The sequence below is a fragment of the Condylura cristata genome, unplaced genomic scaffold, assembly GCF_000260355.1.
Source record: "Condylura cristata isolate star-nosed mole 26May11 unplaced genomic scaffold, ConCri1.0 scaffold00025, whole genome shotgun sequence".
NCBI lineage: Eukaryota > Metazoa > Chordata > Mammalia > Eulipotyphla > Talpidae > Condylura > Condylura cristata.
This window is the reverse complement of record NW_004567126.1, coordinates 28,715,478-28,740,447: the sequence shown is the minus strand read 5'-3', so window position 1 is coordinate 28,740,447 and position 24,970 is coordinate 28,715,478. Positions and strand designations below refer to the sequence as shown.

Below are 24,970 nucleotides of genomic sequence, written 5' to 3'. Positions count from 1 at the left end.
GGGGGGTCGTGGGGGGAGGGCAGAGGCTTTGGTCCTGTCCAGGCAAGACCGGTCCTGCATCACCTTGGGCAAATCCCCTAGCCTCCCCCAGGCTCAGACAGGTAAGATGGGGCTAGAAACTTGTCCTGTCCACTTCACTGGGTGCAGCAAGCAGAGGGGGGGGGGCTTTGGGCTCCACCAGCAGTCTGTGGAGAAGATCTACTGTGATGACCCCTCTGCAGACAGGGGCCGAGGCTCCCAGAGGAGTGTGACCTTCCCCAAGGTCACAGGGGCAGCTGCAATGCCTGTCCAGGCGGGTAGGTATTCGAACAAGGAAGTCCTGCCACCTTGGGGTGGGTAAGCCGGGCCGTGGGTCGCAGTGGCTCCTGCCCGGGGCCTCTCTCTGGGTCCCCAGGTGCGTCTCTGCCAGTTTCCCTGGGTCCCCTGGGGAGAAACCTGAGACTCACCCTGTTCGGGCTGCCATGGGGCCCAGCCTCTCCCTCTGCCCTCCTTCCTCCTCCGGAGCCGCCCTGCCGTTGCTACGGGACTGCGTAACAGGCAGGTCCTCCACCCACCTGGCCCGCGGCTCAGGTGCGGTCTCCGGCGCTCTGCTCTGCACCTGGTCAGCTTGGAGCGGGGATTGGGGTGAGGCCTGCAGGGCTCTGGCTTGTTTCATTTTGAAACCTCCCCCTTCCTCACCCCCACCCCGCTCGGACCCCCGCTTTCTGGGAAACCCTGTCACAGCTTCCTCTGAACTGTGTTAACCCCGGAGTCTGTGGGCCCCCAGGGGGGCGGCTGGTTCCGCCTCCTGACCAACTGAGGCTTCCTGCCCGGCTCATACCTCCACCCCAGCGGCCAGCAGGGCGCACAGCTCCCGGCTCCTCTTTCCAGAAGGTTCTGGGCAGCCCTGTTGCTTCCTGCCTAGGCCAGAGCAGCCCCCTCCCAGTCCCTCCTCAAGGTTCTGCACACGGGAGACCCACGGGCAGTCAGGCTCATTTCTGGACTCACCTTCATGCCTGGGCCCCACAGACACTGGGTTCGGGTCACTGTCAAGCTGAGCTGCTTCCCTGGCCTACCCACGTGACACCTCAGAGGTCCCCAGTGTCCACGGGGTGGGGGCAGATTGTCCCTACTGAGCCCATGGGGAGGGGCCATGTGCAGGCCACTTGGAATGAGGTCGGTGGGAACAGAGAGGAGCCGTGAGGTCAGGCAAGTAGCCGGCGGCGCCAGCAGTCTACAGTGTGAAGCTAAACCAATTCTTCATATTGATTACAGGTGAAATGGTAACAGTGTTGACTATATCTGGCTAAACAAACACAGAATTCCCTGCCTCGCCTCCGAGAGGTGGCTGCTGGAGTGGAGACAACCGCCCTGGGCACTTCCCAGCCTCTCAGGTGCCGGGGTGAAACCTGCCTGGAATCTGCCCACAGGTTCTGGGCTTTTTCTCTTCTCCCTTCCCCATCCTGGGACATCAGTTAGGTTCAGAGAAGGGGCAGTAGTCCAGGGGCCCCTGATCCTATCTGAGAATTCCACAGGATGGTGCAGGCCTGGGGTCAGCAGTGACCCTGCAGGACAATGAATATGCAGAGGAATCTTGCCTTCTCCCTGGACAAGCTGCCAGCTGGAAGGAGGCCCCAGAAGCTGGGGGTAGCAGGGTTGTCTTCTTGCTCCGAGGTCACTAGCAGGGCTCACTGCTGAGAGCCGAGGGCGCTTCTCTGGGCTCTGAGGCACAGTGTGAAAAGGAACGAGGCAGAGGGCTCCCGAGGGAGACAGCACATGTGGCCATGTAAAGTGCTGCTTAGTTATGATGAAAATATCAAGCTGGGAAAAGTGTGAGTTCACCAGACTCTGCTCAGTGTTTTCCTCCAAGCCAAGCATAAGATAAATACAGAAATTTTAAAAAAGGAGTAAGGGAAACAAGCCAAGAGAGCCTAAAATTTAGCAGTTTCCTGATTTTTTCTGGGGCATAGTCAGGTGCAGGGGCAGGTGTCCAGGGTGCCCTTGAACATGACACATCCTTCTAAAACACTCGGTTTCCAAGCAGAACCCTGGGCAGGGGTCTTGCAGCACCTGGCAGACTAGCACCACCTTCTGCCTGAACCCCCATGTGTCAGGGGTCCCCAAACTCAACAATGTCATGCGTTTCAAGGAGGGCCTACTCTCCACCCTCCTCCTCCGCCCACCCCTTGTAAGACAACCTACAACCAAGCGGCAGAGGTCCCCCTGGCTGGGGACCGCTGTTGACCTTGACACCACCAAGGGCCTGCAATTAGAGGTTGGCCAGGCCAGTTCTAGGGATACTTGCAGGAAATGGGGGGCAGGGCAGGCTGGAAGGTACTTGGAACAAGGCTCTAGTAGGCTTCTGGCTTTCTGGGAGACTGGGCTGACGCGAGAGGGAAAAAGCCAGCTTCTTGCTAGTTCTTTGCTGAGGTGCCATGGGACCCGGCGCAAGTGGGACAGCAGAGAGCAGGCAGTGGCCCTCGGTGAGGTGACCTGGGGCACGACTGTGGCAGGGCGCTGCTTCCCACCATTCTCCCCAGTCCTGGAAGCCTTTCCCCCAGTGACCCCAAATTCCCCAGCTCCTCTGGGGCCCTTGAAAATGGCAGCAGGCTCCATGCTAAGAGGACCTGGCTGGGACCCAGAGCCCTGAATTCACAGGAAAGGCCCGAAGATGCTGAGTCATGGTTACATGGGGTCCCCTTTCCTCTGAGCAGTCAGTCATTCCTGAGGGAGCTCGGGTACCCAGAGGGACACCTTCAACTTTCTTTTCGAAATCTTGTGGGACTTTGAGGGAAACTCAGAAGTGGCAGAAACCTGGAGAGTTGGCTAAGGGAACCAGCCCCGCCGGTGTTCACACACACCACGAAACCCAGCCACCACAGGAGACAGTTCTCCCCTTCGAAAGAAAAGGACCCCGCAGCTCCCAGAGCCACAGCCAGGCTGCTCCCCCTTCCCCGGGAACACAGGGCTAGTAGCCTGGCTTGCGGGGGCCCCTCCCTCGTGGACAGCCTCCCAGCAATTTGCCACAGATGAGCACCAGCGTGTTGAGACTTCAGGAAGTGGAAGTATCAGGGGCGTCGCACACAGCTTCAACATCTCAAGCGCTCGGAGGGAAGACTTAGCAGAGGCTCTGTGCCCCGCCCCTTCCTACTGCCCGCCAGCCGGGAGGTGGCCCCTTTTTCTAGGGTGGCACAGGAAGGTCAGAGAAGCTGGGCCTCGGGTCTGGGGCATGTGGCTGAGCACCGACGGAGCCGAGACTCCTCCTGGCGCTTCAATGCCAACCCGCTGCGGCTGGGTGGCGTCGAGTCCAGGAGGGGGCTCGCCGTGGGCAGCTGCCTCTGACTCGAGGGTGAGCAGAGGTGACACGGTGGCCCACCCGCCCACATCTGTTGGCCTCCAGGCCCGGGGGTGGCGCTGGGGGTGGGGTGAGTGGAGGCCTTATCTACCAGATCTGCTGGGGTTCTCAACCACACGGGCTGCTTGGAAACCCGACACTTCCTTTCTGCAGAGCACAGTACCAGCTCAGCTGTGTCCCTGACACAGGCGAAACGAAAACGTCCCCACGAGGGGGCAGGTCATGCTCTGCTGAGGGGCCTGACAGGAGCAGAGGCAGCTGGCCTCACAGGAGGGGCTCTGTGCCCAGAATCGACCCCAGATCAGCTGGCTGCTTGCTTTTCTCAGACCTAGGAGGCCTCCCTCCTTGGGGCGAACATCAGGCAGCACCTACCTCTCTTCTGGGGAAGAACGCCAACACCTATGGGTTCCCTCCAAGGCTTCCACCTGCAAAAAAGAGCAGAGCAGGGTCCTGGATACCCTCCCACAGCCCACCATTCCTGCAGGCACCGGTCTGACCCCAGGTCTGGGCTGCCTGGAGACACACTCCTACGCTGGGTGAACCGAACCCCCACTAACAGGCGACAAAAGAACAAAGACACTACATGGTCAAGGTTTGCTTTTTCTTTCCCTGTTTCGTTGTTTTTTAAAACCTAAGTAAGCAGGTTCTGAGGAGACAATACGAGCAGCGTCCCCCTTTCCCAGAGACCAGAGGGTCACAGGCTGCGACAGGTAGGAGGAAGTTAAGTGTCCGACATGTGCATGGCGTCCGGCGAGGGTGCGGCGGGGGGCGGGGCTGTCTGTCCCGCTGTGAGGGCGGCACGGACAGATGGCGGACAGGTCACCGTCACACGGCGATGCGCGTGGGTGTGCTAGGCTGGTTCAACCGCAGGGTTTTACACAACCAGCCAGCGAAATCCACCTCTTCCACCTCAGACCGTTTGATGAAGGTGTGGTTCTGAAAGGGAAGAGCAGGCGGTGAGTAACGGCCCGGTGTCTGCGGCTGGAGCGGCAGGAAGGCTCCTGCCTCAGGAGGACACTTAGGAAAGGGGAGAGGAACCAAGCCGGGAGGGGGTGCCAGGCCCAAGGCCCAGGACTGGGTGGGCATCCCGAGGGGAGGCTGTTGAGCTCCCCGGCAGACACAGGAGTGCGGGCGAATCTAACAGAGCCAGAGACACGCAGAGCCGGCCCCACAGCTTCCCGCTGGGTGGTGGCAAACTCAAATGCCCGCTAGTCCGAGGCTGCCACGACAACGGCGGGAGTGAGGTCTGCCCGGGGCTCCTCAGAATGGGCGGGTGATGGAGAGAGGAACAGGCGGCCTTCTCAGGGCAGAAAGGCCCCGCGAAGGCCTTGGGTGAGCAAGGCATGGTGGGAAGGCGGCTGGGTCTGCTGGCCTGAACCCAGCAGGGTGCGGCCAGATTGCTCAGAGCCGCGTCCAGCCACTCCGAGGTGGCTGCCTGGCGTTGTCAGAGTCTCGGGTGACTGGCTGGGCGATGGAGGGAGCGGTGGGGTGCTCTCACCATGGATGTGGTCAGGGAAGGCCTGATGATGACCCCCAGAAAGGCCAGGGTCAGCCCGGTTGTGAGGACCTCCCTCACCCCTGCCGGGAAGCACAAGCTTCAGCGACCACCTCCAACTTCAAGAACACTGGGTGGGTTTGAAGGACGGCAGCCACCACACTGAATTCCTGCCCTTTGGGGAGACCCCAACAAACCAGGGGCAGGAGTGACCCTTTAACCTTGGAGCCCATAACGGTTCCTGAGACACCCAACTCCCCCCAGCTGGCCAGGAGGCTGGCCCATGGGAGCCAAGTCTGATGGTCTAGGTATGGCCCAATGAGGCTCCCCAGCCTGGACCCCAAGTCCCCGTGACCTCCACAGCATCAGGGCCGGCCGGCACTTGCTCTGGGCAAGAAGGCCCTGGCTGGGCTTCTGCTCTTCATGGGCAGCAGCCCGTAGCCCCCATGGCTCCAGAATCTGTGGTTTCACTCACCATGAGCATCTTCAGATCCGCTCGCTCTGCTGGATTCTTAATTAGGCTGGGGGTTCCACGAGGTGGGGGAGGGGCGGAGGTGGGGAGACAAGACAGGACAGCCAGTCAGTGGCTTGGGACGAGTCTTAAGCTATGGCCGGGCAGCCCGTGCTGAGCCTGGCCTTCACTGTTCTCTAAATTTTAACGACGCACTTGCCTTCACCTAGCATGTGTGACATCTACAGAACACAGAGAGCGCGTTCCCGGGCGCGGCAACCCGCACTGCTGCCGGCTATTGCCGGAGCCCGGCGAGGGCCCACGTCTTCCCGACACCCCCACCAGCGTGGGCGGGCTGAGGGCGGCCAGCAGGATGAGACGGAGGGAGAGCAGGCCCAGCAGCGACTGCTCTAGATTTCTAGTAAAAAAACCCAAGTTTGGAAGTTTGAATGTCAAAGGGGAAACTTTTTCTTCAAAAGGCAGAACTGTCTAGGGCCTCCCTGGTGGTGCAGGGGTTAAGATGCAGCACTGCGAAGCGTCCGCAGAAACCACAGCACCAGCACCAGTCCCATCCGAGGCCAGGGAGGGACCCCCGGGGCGCAGCAGACCTCTGCTGTCCCCTCACCGCTCCCCTCAGCAGTGGGTTTCAGTCAGTCTGCCTGTTCTGCTCCCCACTCTGGTGAATCCTCTTGCCCCCTGTGCCCCAGTTTCTGTATACATAAATAAATCTTTTTTTTTAAAGCAGAACTGTCTAAAGGCGCGTCTTGGAGTACTCAGGGCTGAATGGTGGTTGTTCCAACACAGCGGAAGCCTCTAGTCCAGATGAGAAAATACTCTCAGGGTCACTGGGTCCGAGCAGCCCTCTGGCTGGCGGTGGCTCTGCAGAGGGCCTGTGGCACGTCTGCCACCAGGGTGCACGTGCTGGCTAGGAAGCCCCGAGGCAGTGTCCGCTTGTTCTGACAGGCCGGGCGGCCCTGGGGTAAGTGGGCAGCCCGGCCCGCTCCCCCACAGCCTGCTGCGGGTTAAGGGGCTTGCGGGATGAGGGCGCCCGGGTGCCAGCTGGCGGAAGGCAAGCGGGGGCCGTGGTGGCAGCCTGGGCTCTGCGCCTCAGCAGCCGGAGCGGGCCCGACCGGGAAGGAGCGGCTCGCTCGGCCGCCTGCCCGGGAGCAAGGGCGCTGCTCGGGGCTGGCGCCGGCCTGACGGAGGCTGTGGCCTTACCATTTATTTACAAACTCCTGGAAGTCCTGGGTGAAGATGCCACTGGGCAGCTTGGGAGGAGGCTGTGGGGGAAGGGAGGGTGTGGTCAGGGGTGTTTCCAGACCATGGAGCACAGGCGCCTTCTAGCCCCGAGCACCTGACGGAGCCTGGTGCTTCCCAGAGCTCCCCAGGCACACTCCAGGGCGCTGCTCCATCTACCTCCCAACACCGGGGCCACGTTCCCACTCAGAAGGGGTGGTGCTGGGTCTCCCCAGGATGCAGGGCACACTGGGGGACAGACCCCCTGACCTGCTGTCAGCGGCTCACCCTGACACCCAGCCCTGGGTCAAGCCCAGCCTCATTTCTTTGCCTTGATGCCAAAGGGCCACCTGGCTTTGCTGAGCGTGGGCTCAGGGGCAGGTCCGGCTGGTGGAACAGGGTGGTAAGAGGGTCAGACTGCTTCATCCATGCCAGCTTGAGCTGCTCCAGGAAGACCATGGGCCCAAGCCCTTGGCTACTGGCCTCGGCAGTAGGGGCTGGGACGGGAAACAAGCCCTCGGGTGGACCTGTGCGGTGAGGTCCGCAGGAGACAAGGCCAGCTTTGCACTCGAGAGCCTCTCTCTGGCAGGAACGGGCTAACTTCTAAGAGGTCCTATCTATCCCCCCAACAAAACCCAGCCTAGGTGGGGATTCTCTTGGCAGCTACTCCAACAGGAATCATTAACTCCACTCGAGGGAAGAGAAGCTGAAGGGCCCTGGGCACACACCTCATTCACAATATAGTCCAGCAGCTCGAAGATTGCCATAGCCGGCCGGCTGTCCATGCTGTGACCTGGGGAGAGACAGGGCCACGGTGAGGTGGCTGCCAGCAAGGACTGCACGTGCGGAGCATGGTCACGCACCCTCGCCCGGCAGTGGGAGGCCCCTGGCCCAGCTGTCTCCCTACTGAGCTCACATTCCTGGGGAACTAACTTGTCTCCTGAGCCTCGGGTGAGTTCAAAACACAACACAAAACAGAAAACGCCAACTGAACAGGAACAGTTCTTGAGAGGCCACACATCTGGCACAGGGCTACTTCTCGCCGTGCCAAAGTCACGGCCCCTTGCTCCCTCGCTCTTGGGCGGCGGCGGGGAGGGGCGGCTGACCAAAAGCAAGGACGGCGGCGTGACCTTGCAGGAGGCGCCGGTGGTGACACCAGCAGGCCCCAAGTGCTGTTCAGAACGGGCGACTGGCTGGGGGTGGCTGACCCCTGTCCTACACCCAGCTGGCCAGGTCCCGGCTTGGCAACTGGACTTTCGCCTTATGTCCCCTGTCCCGAAATGGGCACCAGGCTGGGGGAGGTGCTGGCAGGCTGAGACGGCCTGGCACAGCCCAAGGCTCCTCCCCACAGGGAAGGGGCAAAGCAGAGTGCCTGGGATGGCCATCTGGGAGTTGGGCTGGGAGGGGCAGAGCCAGGGCCCAGGACACAGCTGGGGGGGGGGGTTCTCCCTTGGAGGAAATCAAGACACCCCGCACTTAGGATGCACCTCAGGAAAGGGAAGGCTCTGGGCACGAAAATACAGCAAAAATCACTGCCTGGCAGCCCGAGGGTCTCCTGGCAGTGAGTGGACGCCCAAAACGGACACGTCCACTTGCTGTAACCTCACTTGGCCACAGAAAGGAGGGAAGCGCTGACACAGCCACGATGTGGAGGAGCCTGAGACACGCTCGGGGAGGCGGCAGGCACAGGCCACACCGCTGTGACTCCAGCGATGTGAGATGTGCAGGACAGGCACATCACACAGTGGGTTCTTGGAGCCGGGGCCAGGGGTGGGGGTTGGGGAGAGACTGCTAATGGAGGCAGGGTTTCCTTTCAGGGTGAGGAAAGGTTCTAGAATTAGATGGTGGTGGTGGACGCAAAAGCTTGTGAAAATACTCAAACCACTGAGCGCACGCCTCCCGCATCCGTCCAGTACGCGAATCACGTCTCAGTGAAGTCGTCAAACCGCCTGCGACCTGCCCACCCAGCCGGCCGCAGGGTCCTCTGGGCTGCGGCTGCGCAGGGGGCTCATCCTGTCACCACTCAGACACCAGAGTCCCAGCACTGCCTCCCAGTGACACCACCTTGGGCGAGGGTGCCCCCTTCTGCAGCCCCACACGTGGCTGGCCGCTGTGTCAGCCCGTCTGATGCCAGGGAGCCCTTCCCCTCCAGGCGAGGCCCACTGTGCTTGTGTCAGGGAGCCCAGCTGTCCCCTGGTCCCCAGTCTGAGTTCCCTCCTAGACCGCTGACCGTGTGCTGGGCTGAATCCAGCACGTCACCCAAGGAGAGTCTCAGTCAAAACATTTTCAATTTCAGGGCTCACTAAACACAGCAGAGCGCTAAGGGCACAGGGGCTGTGGGCAGACACCGGCCGGGCAATCCTCTCCACTACCTGTGGGTCCGGACACTTAATGATAAAATGTCAGCTGAATGCCAGCCAATGGCGAGGCTGAGAGGTTAGCTTCTAGCTCCTGCCAGCTGGCAGCAACAGGTGCGGCAGCCCTGGAGGGAACAGGTTTGGGGCCCTGTTTCCAGCACTGTCCCCAGAAGCTGTGGGCCCATCCGAGGACCACTGCCAGCAGCCAGCACGGGCTGGACGGGCAGGTGGGGCTGGGAGGGGCCGGAGGGAGCAGCTGCCACCCCAGGCTCGGCTTTCCCTGTGTAGGCTGCTGCCCGTCCCGACTGGAAGTTCCCCATGCAGGTCATACCGCTGATGGGGCGTCCAGGGGGCCTCGGCCGCGGCGAGACACTGTGAGGCTCTCCTTCCACCCCGTCCACCACGGGCCGGCCAAATATGGCCTCCAGCTCCTTGGCGTCCGGTGGGGGGATGGGGTACCTTCCGATGGACAGCTCCACCAGGGACAGGCCCATGCTCCAGATGTCAGACTGCACCGAGTAGTGGGTGCCTTGCAACCGCTCCGGCTGTGGGGAGATGGAGGAGGCTGGAGGCGGGCGCATTCACGGAGGGGAGCACCTGGCGGCTCCCTGACAGCCCCCCGAGGGTCCCACTGCCCCTGAAAAGGCCAAGCCCAAGAAAAAAGCACTTCCACTTCCCCCTCCACAGCCAGAGAGGGAGGAAAGGAGGAGAGAGAGACAGCTCCTTTCCAAGAGAACCCACACTGACTTCTGAGAAGCCAACCCCAGAGCAGATGGGTGGCTTTCAGTCACCCGGATGTCTCCCACAACAGCAAGGGTCAGTTTCTTGGCTCAGAAATGAACCGACTGGTCTCCCCACCTGGACTTCTACCAGCGGGAGAGAGGAAGTAGGTGGGCATTTCCAGAGAGAGAGGGAGGGAAGGGGAGCTTCACCAGGAAGGCAAGCCTAGTGAAAGCGATGCCTGTGGCAGGGAAGACGCTGACGGCGCGGGAAGGCGAGGACGGTGCTCGGCGCCCACGCCAGGCTTACCGACATGTAGGACCGAGTGCCCACGAAGGAGTTGGCCATGGAGTCAATGAGCTGCCCGCTGACCCCGAAGTCACAGAGCTTGATCTCCCCTCTGGAGTTGACGAGGATGTTGGACGGCTTCACATCTGGGAGGGGAGTGGGCTGTGGGCGAGGGGCCGTCCCCTGCCCGCCAGCACCTCCTGCAGCTAGTCCCCCCAGCCCCGGCCTCCCTCTAACCCCGGCTTTCTCACCTCGGTGCATGATCTGGTGCTTTTCCCGGAGGTAGGCCAAGCCTCGGAGGACCTGCCAGAGAGCGCAGGGGTGAGCAGGGGGCAAGTGAGGATGGGGAAGGGAAGGCGATGAGCCCCCTCACGGAGGTGGGGACGTCCTGCTCCTCACGCACTGCCTGCCTGGGCAGCTACCACCACAGGCCCCGGGTGGGGCGGTGCAGCCACTCCCGGTATGGTGAAGGGCTCAAGGGGCATGTCACTGGGTCGCAGAGGCCAGAGAGGAACCGTCAGGACGGCAGGTCCGGTGCCCTCGGCGCCCCGGGCTCTGCAGTGAGCTGCCAGTTCCTCCTACCACCCAGTGCCTGTGTGGCACAGGGGAGCACTGCCCCCTCCTGAGCGCAAAGAAACAGGCCCTGAGAAGCAGCAGGCTTGGGCGAGACCCCCGCTGGCAGGTGCAGCCCCAGAAAGCAGTGATTGGTCAGGCTGGTGCCCTGGGAACGCAGGCACACAGCGCGCCCTGAGCTGGTGGACAGACCACTGACCCCTGGGGAACCTGAGGTCCCCAGGGTCACTCCTTACTCAAAGGTCTGAGGTAAGGGGAGACTCGCTCTGTCAAATGCCATTTCTTGGGGACCGCCCTACACCCGCCCCCGGCTTCCAGGGACTCTCAGCTGCTGGCTGCCTGGAGAGGTGGGGGGAGAGGAGATGGGGCAGAGCACGGGACTAGGGTGCCTCATGGAGCCCAGCACTTCCGGGGCCTGCACACTCACCGCAATGCTGACCTTCCCCAAAATCTCTTCGGGAATTCTCTTGGCTTCTTTCAACACTTGGTCCAGAGAACCTCCATCCTAGGAAGAGAGAGAGAGATGGCTGATCTGAGCAGGCGGTCAGGTGGGGTTGCCGAGCCAGGTCCAAAGCCGATGCCCTTCCCTGCTTCCCTGAGCACCGGGGCACCCTCCGCAGGCTGCAGAGGCCAGGCCGCCACCAGGACGGCCTCCCCGTCCTGCTGCCTCCATGGCCTCAGGGCCATGCGGCTAGGGAGGAAGTGGAAAGGAGCCTGCCCAGGGTTCCAGCATTCTCCCAGATGCCCATACTTCCCGGAACTGGGGCCCATCCCTCTGCAGAAGGCATGACTCAGCCCTCCTGAGGTTGCCATGGCAGCAGCAGGTTGAGGCCAGCCATACAGCCTGAGCAACGAGAGCACCCCGCGAGACCTGCCAGCTACAGCCCCGAGTGGGAAGAGCGGCGCTGCCTGGAAGTGCCTAGCCCAGGGGAAGGGGCCCAAGCCAGCTGTCCACTCTATTGCTTCTTTGCCCAACCCCCGAGCCTGCCCCCTCAGAAGGGTTGTGCTGCCCAAGGGGCGAGGGCTGCCGAGGTACTTTTCTGCCTTCCCTCTTAGGTCTTGAGTGCTTGCCAGAGTCCACAGAAGCCCTGACACAGGTCACCTCAGCTGACCCAACCCACCGTGGGCATGGCCCCAAATCTACCTTATGAATAAGGAACCAATGTCTTGCTCAAGGTTGCCCAGCAGCAAACCTGGAGACCAAAACCGACACTGTGGCCAGATCAGCCCAAGGGGCCTCCTGAGAGCTGGGGCCTGGGCACCCTGGGATGGGCTAAATGGGCTTGAGGCCTGTCAGTCTCCTCCACACGCCAACCCCAGGAGAGGCGCCCGGAGCCAGCCCCGGGTGATGAAGGGGGGCCAGACCTGGCCTCCGCTGGAGACCACAGAGGGGCTTTCCTGAAGGGCACTGCTCCAGGACGCCCACGGGCACCCGGGCAGGGGCCCCGGAGTCTCAGGGCAGCCCCTGCCGCTCCTGCCCCAGCTGCGCTCAGCGAGAAAGGCCCTGAGTGAGGAGCTCTAGAGCCTCGGGCGGGTGAGAGTGACTAACAAGCAGCTGTGGGAGAGGCCGAGGGACTTGTGTGCAGAGGGCGGGCGTGGCGGAGGCGTGGGGGGTGCTGGGCACCCTGCTCGGGCCCACCCTGCCCACTCTGTGTACAGGCAGCATGGGAATCCCCTTTTTTCTCAGTTTTTGTTTTACCAGTCAACCTTAAAAGAATTTTTTTTAAAACTATAACCCCGGCGCCCAACACTGATTCCCTTTATGATTAACTTCTGCATCTGACCCATTTGCGGGAGGCGACCTCCGGAGAACTTGGTGGCGGGCGGGCCCAGGCTGAGGTGCCGGGGGTCTACGAGGCAGACGTCGGCCAGGGCTGTTTTCTGGGGGGTGACCCAGGGCACAAGTGTCCCCAAATTGCCTCGAGTCCCTTGGGGAAAACAGTCACCCCACAGTTGAGAGGCCCAGGTCCGTAGCTAAAACGACTTCGGTCTGGCAGGCTAAGTGGTTTGCACGAGTCACATGGACAGGATGTGGGGGCAGGAGCTATCAGTACTGGGCCTTTTTGACCCCAAATCTCACTCTGCGTGACCATACACTTTCATTTTGTAGGTCTGTGTATTCTAAACGTTCCTGAAATGGTATCTTTCGCTGAGTAGGTTGTACACGGATCCATTTTCTACATAAAAAGTCAAACACAGATAAATAGCATCCTGATTCCCCAGCAGTTCCACTTTCCTCCTCCGAAAAGTAACATATTCTTCCGGATCCTTCTGTGCATTTACATACACACCCCTGTGCATGGGGGACACAGAGTTTAAATATACGTGCGAGTGGGCTCATGCTATGCCTGGTTCCCCTGGGGAGTCTCTCAATCAGCACATCCATGCCAGTTTCCTTCCTCCCTGACGGGAGCCGGCTCTCTCTCTTCCACGTGTGCGCTGATAGATGCGCCTGAGTTTTGTTATTATAGAACAAGGAAGAAGTGTGTTCTTCCATAGGTCTGGCTAGAGCCAACAAACACCCAGAGGTGCCTCTGTGAGGTCAGTAGGCTGCTCCCTGCCGCTCCAACCCCGCCATTGCCCCCTATCTCCCAGGTTCAGGACAAGTCTTCCCAGTCAGACTGGGAAGCAGTGGCCCAGTGTCGCTGAGCCCCGGATGGAGACATGGCAGGCGAGGCCAGCCTCTGTGCGATTCGGGCTGACGGTATTCACTGGGGTCTTGGCAAGCTAGAGCTGGAAGCAGTGGGTGGGAAACAAGGGCTGATATGTACCCACACCAGAGTGTCACTGAAAACCTCCCCGAGATCAGAGGGGACAGCTGCACAGAGTGAGGCTGTTCACTAGGTAGTGTCCCCAGGGTGGAGCACAAGAAGTGAAGGTCACCGACGAGCCCTCAGCGCTCTGTGGGTGCGGGCCTGGCTCAGCTCCCTCCTACCTGACCCCTGGCTTTGGCTTGATGGAGGGTGCAGGGGGAGGGGAGCTAAATCCGGCTCCAGCATGGCCATCGCAAGCAGCACGCTCACCGTCCCCAATGGCGCACAAGTGAACGAGTACAATGTCCAGCAAATGCGGAAACCCTTGGCACTTACAGGGGTCATCCAGGGGGCTGGGCCATCGCACCCCCACCTTAGTGTGGCTGTGTTCTCACAGCTGTCCTCACCCAGGGGGCCCCCAAGTTAAGACTCCAGGTTGTAGGTCGTCACCACCTGCAGAAAGCAGGGAGCCTGAATATTCATCTCTTCACTTGTGTCTCACGGCTGCGCGTTAGTGCCCTTGGGTGCTTGTTATAAGGGCGAATCAAAAATCCAATAGGAGTTTCTGCAGGAGGACGCCACGAACACCTGCTGGCCCCAGTCCCTGCACAATGGTTGTTCAGTCTGCGCTGCAAGCTGACGCTTTGAAGCCTCCAGGAAGGGAAGGGCGAGGGGGACCCTGGATTGTGACATTCCCTTTTTGGCAAGAAAAAGAGGTAACTTCGAACTCCCACGATGTTAGGCAAGAACATGTAGGGGTGGAAGCACTGGGGAGCAGGCAGAGGGAGCAGGGAGTCACATAGAGCAGAGGCTCCCCCCAAACCACAACGTGGCTTCATGTCCTCCTCGCCCCTATGATTCTGTCTACGCAGCGAGCCTGCCAGGCATGCGCAGACGCAATCTTGCCTTGCTAGATAAGCAAAGGCTGGTGCTGGGCACTGCCTGGCGGGCCCCACAGCGGGGTGGGGTGCAGGCAGAAGGGTGGGAGCACCTCCTGGAGAGTGTTTCGCCACCTCTGCCACACTGCCTGCTCACGATGTGTTCCCTGCGGTGCGCTTGCTCAAATCCATTTCCGGCCTTCATAACAGCACTGTCGAGGGGACAGTGCAGAGGGTCCCAGGCCTCAGTTCTAACCACTTCTGCATTTGTTAAACTCAATCCCACCCATCTCTAAGCTGCACAACCAGTTTCTTAAGCAAGGACACAACAGGGGCCTCCCTGGTGGCATAGGGGCTGTCTTGGCGCGTAATGACCCACTGCAGCACGAGTTTGATCCCGGCCAGGGAGCTGACTCATGTGGCAGCCGTGTATTTCCATCAGTCGGCCTGTTCTGCTCCCACTCCATCTCCAGTGAATCCTCTCACCCCCACTCCCCTGCACCTGCACTCCCGTTCTTGTATGCATAAATAAATGAAATAAATCTTTGAAGGACAAAAAAGGGCACATCAGAGCTAGGTGGTCTCAGCCCTCTATGCCAGGGCTGAGTCCAACAGAACCAATCTGAGTGCAGACAGGATCCCACCTTGAAAACAGCCACCCCCCGACTGCCACACTCCCTTCAGAGGGTGCTCTGGAAAGGTCAGTCAGCTTCTAATCACCAGGACCCCGCAGTCCCACTCCCATGACATGCCTGCCCACAGCAGGGACACGCAGCAGAACTGTCTGTGATGGAACAGCCTTGGTGTCCACCAACAAGGGTGTTTAATAAATTACTGTTGTGACACATGTGGCTACCGGAAGACTAGACAGTGGGCGAAAGGATGGAACCGCCCCTGTATGAGGGCAGTGGCGTGTGTGGGACAAGCAAAGCCGGGAGCAGCAGCAACCGGAACTGTGCTTGCGCCAGCACCGGCTACCCCCGAAGGGCCCGCTAGGATCTGAGGACAGGAGCCTTGAGGGTCGCCGGCAGCGAGGCCGGCTCAGGGGACTTCCTTGTCCTGTGGTATGTGCCGGCGGCAGAGCCGGAGTTCTGGGGGGCCCCTGCTGGAGCGGCTCCGGGTGTACCGCAGGGCCGCGCGCTCACCATGTGCTCCATGCAGATGCTGATCTCGCCATCACTGTAGAAGGCCCCGTAGAAGCCCACAATGTACGGGGAGTTGCACTCGTGCAGCACCTGCAGCTCCCGGATGATCTGGTTCCGAATGGCCGGCTTGATCTCCAAGTGGATCAGCTGTGGGGCAAGGGAGGCAGTTCAAGGCTAGGCCAAGAAGGCACCAGAGAGGGGGCTTCAGCTCCTTGCCCTCCGGGCATTCATGCCCAGCACTACACCCTCAGGGTCGACACCCAAGAGAACGGAGCACACGTCCACCCACACCCGGCCACACGCATGCGTGGCAGTGAGCCACAGCGTCGAAGGGCAGAGCAACCCAGTGCTTGCCAGCCGACCAGCAGACACGGGCGTGCCCACCCACACACCGGAGAGGGGGGCAGCTCGGACACGCGTTACTACTTGAAGCCATGAGGCTCAGAGAGAAGGCAGTGGCGCAGGGCCCCCCGTGTGTGCTTCCGGTGATGCGGACTGTCCGGAACAGGCAGAGACCCAGACAGAGTGGGCTCGTGACTGTCAGGGCTCGGGAGAGGAGAAAGGGTCCAGGGGGGTGCTGCTGGTGGGTGGGCATCTTTTGGGGGATGAAGAGTGTTCCCAAACTGATGCAGTGATAGACGCACAATGTGAATATACTAAAAACCTCTGAATTATATATACTAAAAGAATAAGATGTATGGCATGCGACTTCCATCTCAAAAAAGCTCTTTAAAAAAAAATCTGCCCTCTCTGGTGCTGCAACAGGTTAAAGCACAGCACTGCAGCTGCTTCAGTGCAAGTTCGATCCCTGCCCCCAACGTGACCCACCCGCTGCTCTCCTCAGCGGTGCTCCCCACTCTCTCTGGTGAATCCTCTCACTGCCCTTGAACCTCTGGATGAAACCCCAGTTCTGTATGTAGAAATAAATAAACCTTAAAAAAAGAAAATCAACAAGCATTAAGAATTTTCTTCCCACCAAATCATGCGAGGTGCCAGAGGGTGCTTCCTCTCTGTAGTGCCATCAGTCAGAGAACATGCTTCCAGGCTACAGACAACACAGAGAGCTTCAGACACCCTAAGATCCTAGCTCTCCTCCCACTTAAGTCTGCAAAGGCAACTGTCACAGAACTTGTAACATTTCAAAAGGAGAGGTCAAAGGACTGTCTGGCCACTATAGAAAAGATAGTGATAAAATGTCAAGAGTAACTCCCACTCACAAACCCAAGTAACGTCAGAGACACTGCCAGGCAGGAGGCTGTGGGGCTGTGGGCACTTAGGACTTTGGCTGCTTGGCCGTCGCAGTCAGATAAGATAAAAGCATGATTCCCACCCTTTGTCAGAGAGCTGGGGCTGGGCCAGGGGTGTGTGAACATGATCCTGTTAATTCCATGGGATCCTGACAATTCCATCTGTCCAAGTCCATCACAGTTTTGGCCAGTGATGGAGACACACAGACAGCACAGCAGTCCTGCCTGGGGGACACACACTACCTGCATGAGGTGGAGGTGCCCCGACAGTAGTGGTCACAGGAAGGTGACCCAGGGCTCAAGTGACACTTCGGTCAGCCTTGACAGCTGAGCAGGAGTCAGTCAAATGGACAATGTGCAACAAGTGTTCTAGGTAGAAGTCCTGCTCAAGAACTCCAGGGCTGAGTTCAGGGGGGACAGGGTGTGTGCAGAGGCTCGTGCTGACACCCTGAGAACAGCAGAAGGGCCTCGCAGCACCTATCCCTGCGGGTCCCCAGGCACACCCTTGTGCCCACCTTGACCCAGGCCCTCTGGCTGCAAGGGTCCATCTGGCACTCGCTTCTCACCCAATGCAGCCTGCGGAGGCCAGCTCTCTGCCCCAGGGCCTGCAACCAGCACCCCCAGTGGGACAGTGGGGCGCACCAGAATACCCTCTCCTCTGGTGGAGCTGCACCTGTTAGGTGACACCTAGAAGGTGTAACCACAGAAGCCTGGGAGGGGAGAGATACTGGGCTGGGAGGGTGGGAGCGGAGCCTGGACAGCAGAGAAAGCAGGGTGTTCTGCGGCAAGTGGGCAGCAGTGCTGGGTGTGGAAGCCAGCACTGCCTTCAGAAACACGGCATGTTTAATTTTAAATCCTCTGGCTTCAGCATTAGAAACATACAGAGACCGATGAAACCTATTTGTCTTGTATTTCAATTAACTCAATGTACGAAAAAAATTGGTTTTGAGGTGTGACTGATGTAAAGACATTGAGGAAGTTTTCTTTTAAACCAAGTGCTTACAGACTAGGTTTCTGGCAGGTACCGTGTGAAGTACCTGCCATCCCAGAAGCTGCTGTCAAGGGCAGCATAGCTTCCAACCAAGAACTTCAAGGGCCCAAAGCTGGATGAGAGGCCAGGCAGCAAGAACCCATCAGGCTTGGAGAAGAGGAAGGCTGGACAGAATGTGGCAGAACTGGATGGAACTCTCAAGGTCCTGGAAACCTGCAGCGTCGCTCTTAGGGGAAACAGGCTGTGGGAGCCAGAGTCTTCTGGAAGACGTGGCACATGAGGATGCAGGGGCTGTTCCTGTTCCATGCTCAGTCCAGGGGTCCCGCAGAACCAGCGACATAATGCAAGGCCTTCTAGCCTGGCCCAGAGCCACCACTGAAGGTATGAGAAAAGGCAGGAAAAAGGGGCAGGGGCAGATGGGCCTTTCCCAGCACTCACTTGCAATTCACCCTAACAACCCCGCAGCGGTTGGGGGGGGCTAAGCCCCCTGTTTCTCTGACGGGCAAGTTTAGGGCCAGCGATGGGAAGTTTCATTCCTACCTCACAGCTGGTGAGTGCATGAGCCAGGATGGGGCCAGGGCCCCACGAATGCCAAAACCACGCTCTTCCCATGCCATCGCCTCCAGGGTTTGCAGACACTGCTAGCTAACCAGGTCAGAAGGGTGCTGGGACTCTGAGCAAACACCAAGCTGTCTAGGAGGCTGAGGCACTGGAAGCTGCAGGACGGGGATTCTGAGTCAGGAACAGGGGTGAGGGGTGCAAGTTAGGCAGTGAGGAAAGTGGACTCTGGTGGCAAAGCCAGATGGCTTCCTCTGAGGCGGGTCAACTGTGAAGGGCAGACCAAGGACGGGCTCAACCCCCATCGGACAAGAAGTCCCAGCTCCTGTGGCCTCAGTTTGAAAGATGAAGCTGTTTTTGATTTTATTTGTTTATTTTTGACTTAAACACGTCAAGGTGTCAGCTTGAAAGATGGTGGCTGGCATTACCACGTGGCCATGGGCAGGTCACGCCACTCTATTCTAAAAACCACCTAGGACAGAGGAACAAATGCTGTGACATTCCGCAGCTGTGGGTACTGGGGAGCTAAGGGCGCTCCCCACACATAACAAGCACACTAAATCCCCCCAGACCTTTCCCAGCCAAGTTGCGCGTGTGTGCCGGGGACTCTCGGAAGGCTGCGGGAGTCGAGCTGTGCGTGGTCGGGAAAACATTTATGAAAATGCGTGGCTGTAAAGACCGAGGCCGGTTTGCTCAGGTCTTACAGAACTGGTCTTGCTGCTTCCCGGGCATGTCATACTGGTTCCGAGCAAGTCGTACTGGTTAGGATAATCCTTGCCAGTCAAAGGAAGCGGAGGGGCGCTGGCCACAGAGGATGCTGTGCACGGTGGGGCTGCAGCCCTGCCAGCCGCTCCACCCAGCCCTCAGCCCCACACCTGCAGAAGCCGCACTTGAGATCTGATAAGCCTGCACTCTCAGGTATGTGTGGAATTCATACCTGGCTTCCTGGGAATTTAGAATTCCACAAGGGTGGTGGAGGAAGGACTCAGGCCACACTGTCGCTCCAGTATTCCCAGCTGCGCCCTCAGCTTAAAAAGGCAAACAGGCCTCTGGGTGAGCTGTTCTCCAAGGAGATGGAAGAAACCCTTCGACCCACCCACTCCCAAAGACTGGTTGAGGGCTTTGGGGTGATTGGACAGTGACCGCCTTCCACAGCAGGGCAAGCCAGTGCTCGGGTGCTCGCTCCGCGCGGGCACATAGCTGCGCAGGCAAGGGAGACTTTAAGTCTGAGAGAACAGAATGTGAGGTCCAACATTTTGGATCTTTTTTCCCTTTTACTTCTTTTGAAAGAATTAAAGACACAGGGGATATTGTAAAAACAGCAGCGTCCCGGGCACTCTTCACCCAGTGACAACTACGACTTCAAGGACTATCAAACCCAGAGATGCATGTGGGGAAAACATGCTACCTAGATCACAGAAATGACCTGGCCCCCAGTTTTAGACCCCGAAGTCTCATTACTGGGCTTTCACAAAGCCGCAGAGAAACCCCTGCTTGATCTGCGCCTTTCGGCCGGAGGTCTGCTGTGTGCCCAGTAGGCATCAGACCGCTGCATCTCCAGAGCAGTCAGAGATCACCCAGAGGCCTCCTCAGCAGGCTCAGAGATGCAGCCCCTGACACACTATGACCAGCGCTCTGTTCTCAAGGCCCCACCCCGCCATCTGAACTGCCTGTCTGCTTCCCCCCAGGTGCTTTGGGCAATGGCAGACCAGAGAGTCCCAGGGCTGCTCTGGCTCTGAAAGGCTGCCTGAGGCAAGGGGACAGAAACAGAAAGCAGGTGGCTGCAGCTGCTGAGGGAGGTGGTGCTCAGAGTGTGAGAAGTAGCTGCAGAGCTAAGTCCCAAGGGGACCAAGCACGGTGTGCTCAGGACTGTGGGATCCTTCAATGATGACGGGGCCCCCACACAGGTCTGCCTGAGTGTGGCGGGGGTGCCCGATTTCTAGGAATACCATTTGGGAATGCCAAGATGATGGGTTTTCAGAAAGAAGCAACTTTCTAGGCCTGAGAGGAAGTTTGCTTGAGCTGAGCTCTCTGTCCATACAATGTCCCCCATTTGGCCACCCCTACCCTCACAGTCAGTCACATTCTTTCCTTCTCAACCCCCTGCAGGAGCCTGGGTAAGGGAGGCCTGGGACCCTGAGTGCCAGAGTTTGCACCAAAGGGTGGGCAGAGGGTTGATTGTGTATGTCCACTTGGTAAGGCCACGGCAACCAGCTGTCTGGTCAAACACTAGATGCTGCCATGAAGGTTTATCTTGCATGCGATTTAACACAGAATCACAAAGCATATTACGTAAGTGGGTGGGGCCTGTCTAATCAGCTGAAGAGCTTAAGAGAAAAGACTGAGGTTCCCGAAGAGCAAATTCTGCCTGCAGACTGCCATGAACTCTGGCTTCATCACTTCCCTGGCTCTCTCATCTGCTGGCCTGCCTTGCAGATTTTGGATTTGCCAGCCCCCAGGATCTTAAACCATCTCCCCACCCAACATAGTGCTTTTCCAGAAACCCCCTAATACAGAATTCTAATACAGGTTGTTTGGTTCCCCTACTGAGTAGGGGGCCCCTCTCAAGGTGACCATCTCAACTGTGGCGGAGCCCTCGCTCAGGTTACGGTTATGAGGGTGAGGGGACTGGATTATCCACCTCTCTTCCCAAAGACTCTACTTTCTGCTTCCTCAAGCTGGTTCATGCAGTCCAGGATGTTTCCGGGAATCTGAATTTACGATGTCCCAGAAAGCAGAAGTAAGTAATCAAAAGGGAAGAATGGCATGAGGCAAGCCAGCACTGCCACACCCAAGGAAGCCTGCTCTTTCTCAGGAGCAGACCCATGGCTCAGGGGGAAGCGGGGCGCCGGGGAGGGCCCATGAGACCAGGAGCCCGTCAGAAAGCAGAGGCCTGCACCTGTCAACCTCTCCCCACACACACAGGCCTGCCATTGGCCCTGGCCTGCTGCTGGCCACTTCTCACCTTTCTTGCCATGATAAGGCCTGAAGGCCTGTGCTGGACCTTGGTGACCACTCCACCATTCCCAGCTCCCAGCTCCGAGATCCTTTCAAAGTCATCATCCTTGAGCTCTCCGACCTTGGCCTTCTGGGTAAGGAAGGCTTCCAGTCGCTTCTTCTGCTGTTCGTCAAGTTCTAGCTCCTCTAGCTTCTTCTGGAGGTCCACCAAGTTTGCTCTGCAGAGAACCCAAGGCAAGGGTTAGTAAAGGACGTCTGAGCTCCTGGGAGAGGACCGAAGTCAAACTGACCGCGGGGCCAGTCAGGATGCAGAGATGAATCAGAACTGACTCTTCTGCTCCAGGGTCCACAATCCATCAGGAGACAACCACCCACTCACTCATACATGCTGGCCAGACAGAAGGCCGCTCCCCAGTGGGAGGCATGGATGCAGCAGAGGCAGGTGAACTCTGCTCCGGACTCCTGGGCTACCCTCAGAGTTCCTGACACAGGGCTCCAGCAGTGCTGGAGGGAGCCGGGACTGAGGAGACAAGACCTGGGAAGAGCGAAGAGTCAGGCCACAAGGACAGGGGAGCAAACTCACTCTGAGTGGCCTCAGAGCACAGAACTCAGACCAGTGGGTGGAAGGCCAAAGTTGCAGCAAAAGTGCCTTTAATGTACAGGAATCACACACGGGCCTTGAAGGGGACAGGAGAGGGGCAGAGTTTGCATTCAGCCCAGGGCATTCTGCACTGCCAGCACACTCTTATGTCTGAATATCACAGCAACGTGCGTGTGGACACACATTCCTGAACCCAGTCATTAAAAAACCAACTGCGGGCCCTCCCTGGTGGCGCAGCGGGTTAAAGCACTGCACTGAGAAGCTAAAGCCACTTCCGCATGAGTTCGATTCCCGCCTGCCCCGGAGGTGACCACATGGCGTGGCAGACCTCTCCTGACCCGCCCGCTGCTCCCCTCAGCAGTGTACTTCGTCGATCTGCCTGTTCTGCTCCCCGCTCTGTCTCTGGTGAAGTCTCTCACCGCCCCTGAGCCTCTGGCCTGTACCCCAGTTCTGTATGTACAAATAAATAAATCTTTAAAAAAAAAAAAAAAAAACCCAACTGCGTATAATGTATTTTATTGGGTGATTCAGGACATTTTCAAAAGAAATTCTGACAAGTTCTTTTCACTAATACTTCGACTTGGAAGCCCATCTTGGAGAATAAAGTAATTCTCTGTAACAGTGGGTAAACTTAAGCCAAGTGCCTGCAAGGACCCCCTAGAGCTGTCTAAAACAGAAGCTACACATGCAATAAAATCTCCCAGGAGTCTCATTAAATAAGTGTAATAGGTGAAACTAATTATAACAATGTATTTGCTTTAGCCCATCACAAACATTCTCATTTTCAATTACAATCAATATAGGCAAGTTAATAAAAACTTATTTTACTGTTTCCATATGAAATCCTTGACGGGTGACCCTGAGAGCCCCTGAGCTGGGCCAAGCCATCTTTGTAGCACTGGCCACAGGCAAGTGTTCCTGCACCAGACAGGAAGTGAAGCTGTGAGAGAAGCCTCACAAGAGTGGACCACTCTGGGCGGCCTGCAGCCACCAGTCCCTAAGAGTGGTGCAGCAAGGCTGAGTGCCCAGCTGGGGGAGGCTTTCAGGGGGATTTCAAGCGAAAGGTAAAAGGGGAAACTGGAGTTGTTTCAGAGCTCTGCCCATCCTGCAGTCTGACCACGACAGTCCTATAACCCAGAGGTGGAGGTGGCAGGCTGCGCAGGGCAGAGGATGACCTGGGTGGTGCCTGGCAATGCAAAGAGGGCACCGAAAGGTACGCAGCGAGGCGCCATGACAGCTTCACAAACACCATCTCACCATCTCGCTCCGCTCTCCTGACCCTCCCGAAGGGCAGGTCTCTCGTCGTTCCAGCCATCTAGGAGGGGACGGGCTCCCACAGGTCACAATGCAGGAACGGCAGTGCCTGGGAGCAAGGGTGGCCCTCCTGCTGGCAAAGCTGGTGCTCGTGGCCCCTGCCTACGTAGCTTCTTTCTCCCTGAGCCAGGACCAGGCCTAGAAAGCTCACTGAACGCCCCTTGAGGGAAGGCCGGGATGGAGAAGCAAGACGTGAAGGACGCGGGAGGCACCGGGCTGAACAAGCCGGACCTGGCTTCTCTGGAAGGCAAGGCACCTCCAGTGCATTCTGGAGTCAGCTGATTAATCCATTTTCAATTTAATGGTAACTATCTGTGGTTAGAAAACAACCCTGGAATTTCAAGGTTGGCTTCCTCTGCGGGAATTCTTGAAGGGATGGAAATCAGAAACCACAGGAGTGAAAGAGGAGAGAACATAGAGAGGGGCTCTCTTGTGAGAGCAGGAATGAATTTTTGAAAACGAGGGACTGATCCCCTGCTGTGCTGTGCCCTCGAGACAAAGAGATCAGCACTCACACATGCACCAGACCACCCCCTTGGACCCACAGCGGCACCAAACATGCCAGCTGTCTGCCACCAGGCTCCCATGGGGCCACACCACGAACAGCACAGGAGCCCGGCCAGGGGCCTCAGGACCTCCTGCCAAGCTTAGACATGGACAGCATTAGTGGGAGGCCACAGGAACTTTCTGGGGCTAAGTGGTCACCCTGGCTTAAGTTCACAAGACATCACAACGGCAGCACCCCAGGAACAACTTTCTCTGTCCCAAGCCCTCTATTCCCCAAGGGCCTGAGCTGCCTGCCCTTCTCCAGCCCCTGAGGCCTCCCTAATCCCTTACCCGAGAGCCCTTCAGGAGTTGCAGCAGGCCTTCCCACCTCTGCGCACTGCTCCCATTCCTCCCCTGCCCACCTGTCCGTGGCACCTTGCTTCCCCAGTCTCTGCCTCCTCAACAATCTCCCCAACGTCAGTGGGGGGTTGCCACGCTCACCCCCATTCTCAGGATCTTCTCTATGCCCTTAGTTTTCCAGGTCCCTTTCCATCTCATTCCCAGAGACCAGCACCCTGACCCCTCATCCTCATCTCAGGAATCCCCCCCATCCTCACTCCCAGGGACCTACCCCAAGGTCCCTCCGGCCGCCCTGCCCTCTCAGGCACCCTCCTCACCTGCGTTCTGCCCACACACCCAGGGCCTTCCCTCACCTCTCTCTTCTCAGAGTGTCCCTGAGGACTCCTCTCCAGTCTAACCACTGGAGCAATCACCAGTGAGAATTTCATTCCCTGCAGGATCCCCCCTCAATCTGCCCTCTCCCCTCGGAACCCCATTTATCCTGTTCTTGGTATGCAAGAAGCAAGCACTGCCTCCCTCCACCCAACTACTCAAGGACTCCCCCCCTTTCTCCACTTCACTGTCAGGAGCCCCCTGACTTATCCTCTCCCCTCCAGCACCCCACCATGACCCTCATTTACCTCCTGGAGGCCCCACAACCCATCTTCTTCCCTTCACCGTAATTCATCACCCAGGGACAACCCCTTGCTACTTCGGGCCCTCGCATCCCCCCTTCTCGTCGGGACCCACTTCCCCCCACCTCCCTACTCAGCCCCCCACCAGTCCTCTCCTCTCAAAAGCCCCACCCCCACCTCTCCTCTGAGGTTCCCCCACCCCTTTCTCCTCTATCCAGGAAGCCCTCCCTCGAGCTTAGGGAGCCATCTCACCTCCTCGCCCCAGAATCCCCTCCACCCCGTCTTCCCCTAGCAGGGACCCTCTCCCACACCCCCACATCTAATCACTCAGGGACGCCCCTCGCCCCCTCCTCTCTTGCCAGGGACCTCCTCTCTCCACCTCACCACTCGGGGACACCACTCCCCCAAGCGCGCTACTCAGGGACTCCCCCACGCCGTCTTTTGGAGGTGCCCCCATCCACGCGCACCCGGCGCGGTCCACTTACTCGGAAGCGCCCTCGCTGGTGGGGGACGGGCCCTCGGCGATGGCGGGGTTGATGGTGAGCGCCGGCAGCACCGGCTTCCTCCGGGCCAGCATCGGGGCTCCGCGGGCCGGCGGCGGCGGCGCCTCT

At 58.8% G+C, this 24,970-nt stretch overlaps 1 protein-coding gene across 1 annotated transcript; it reads right to left on the bottom strand.

Moving 5' to 3' along the window:
* Window positions 1–3,916: 3,916 nt before the first annotated feature.
* On the bottom strand, window positions 3,917–24,964 carry MAP2K2 (mitogen-activated protein kinase kinase 2). The gene is made up of 11 exons (XM_004689342.2): window positions 24,845–24,964; window positions 20,992–21,202; window positions 15,231–15,377; window positions 10,882–10,959; window positions 10,133–10,184; window positions 9,903–10,027; window positions 9,205–9,418; window positions 7,245–7,309; window positions 6,499–6,560; window positions 5,305–5,350; window positions 3,917–4,270 (listed from the first exon to the last, which is right to left on the bottom strand). Exons 1-11 carry the CDS (start codon window positions 24,934–24,936, stop codon window positions 4,160–4,162), a joined length of 1,203 nt encoding a protein of 400 aa, XP_004689399.1. The 5' UTR covers window positions 24,937–24,964; the 3' UTR covers window positions 3,917–4,159.
* Between the last annotated feature and the right edge of the window lie 6 nt (window positions 24,965–24,970).

Bases quoted from the DNA above. Each gene is read 5' to 3' on its own strand.
- MAP2K2 (XM_004689342.2), bottom strand. From the start codon at position 24,936: ATGCTGGCCCGGAGGAAGCCGGTGCTGCCGGCGCTCACCATCAACCCC. The intron at 21,203-24,844 runs GTAAGTGGACCG...GGTTCTCTGCAG, and splicing joins ACCAGCGAGGGCGCTTCCGA to AGCAAACTTGGTGGACCTCC. The intron at 10,185-10,881 runs GTGAGTGTGCAG...GCTCTCTGGCAG, and splicing joins TGGGGAAGGTCAGCATTGCG to GTCCTCCGAGGCTTGGCCTA.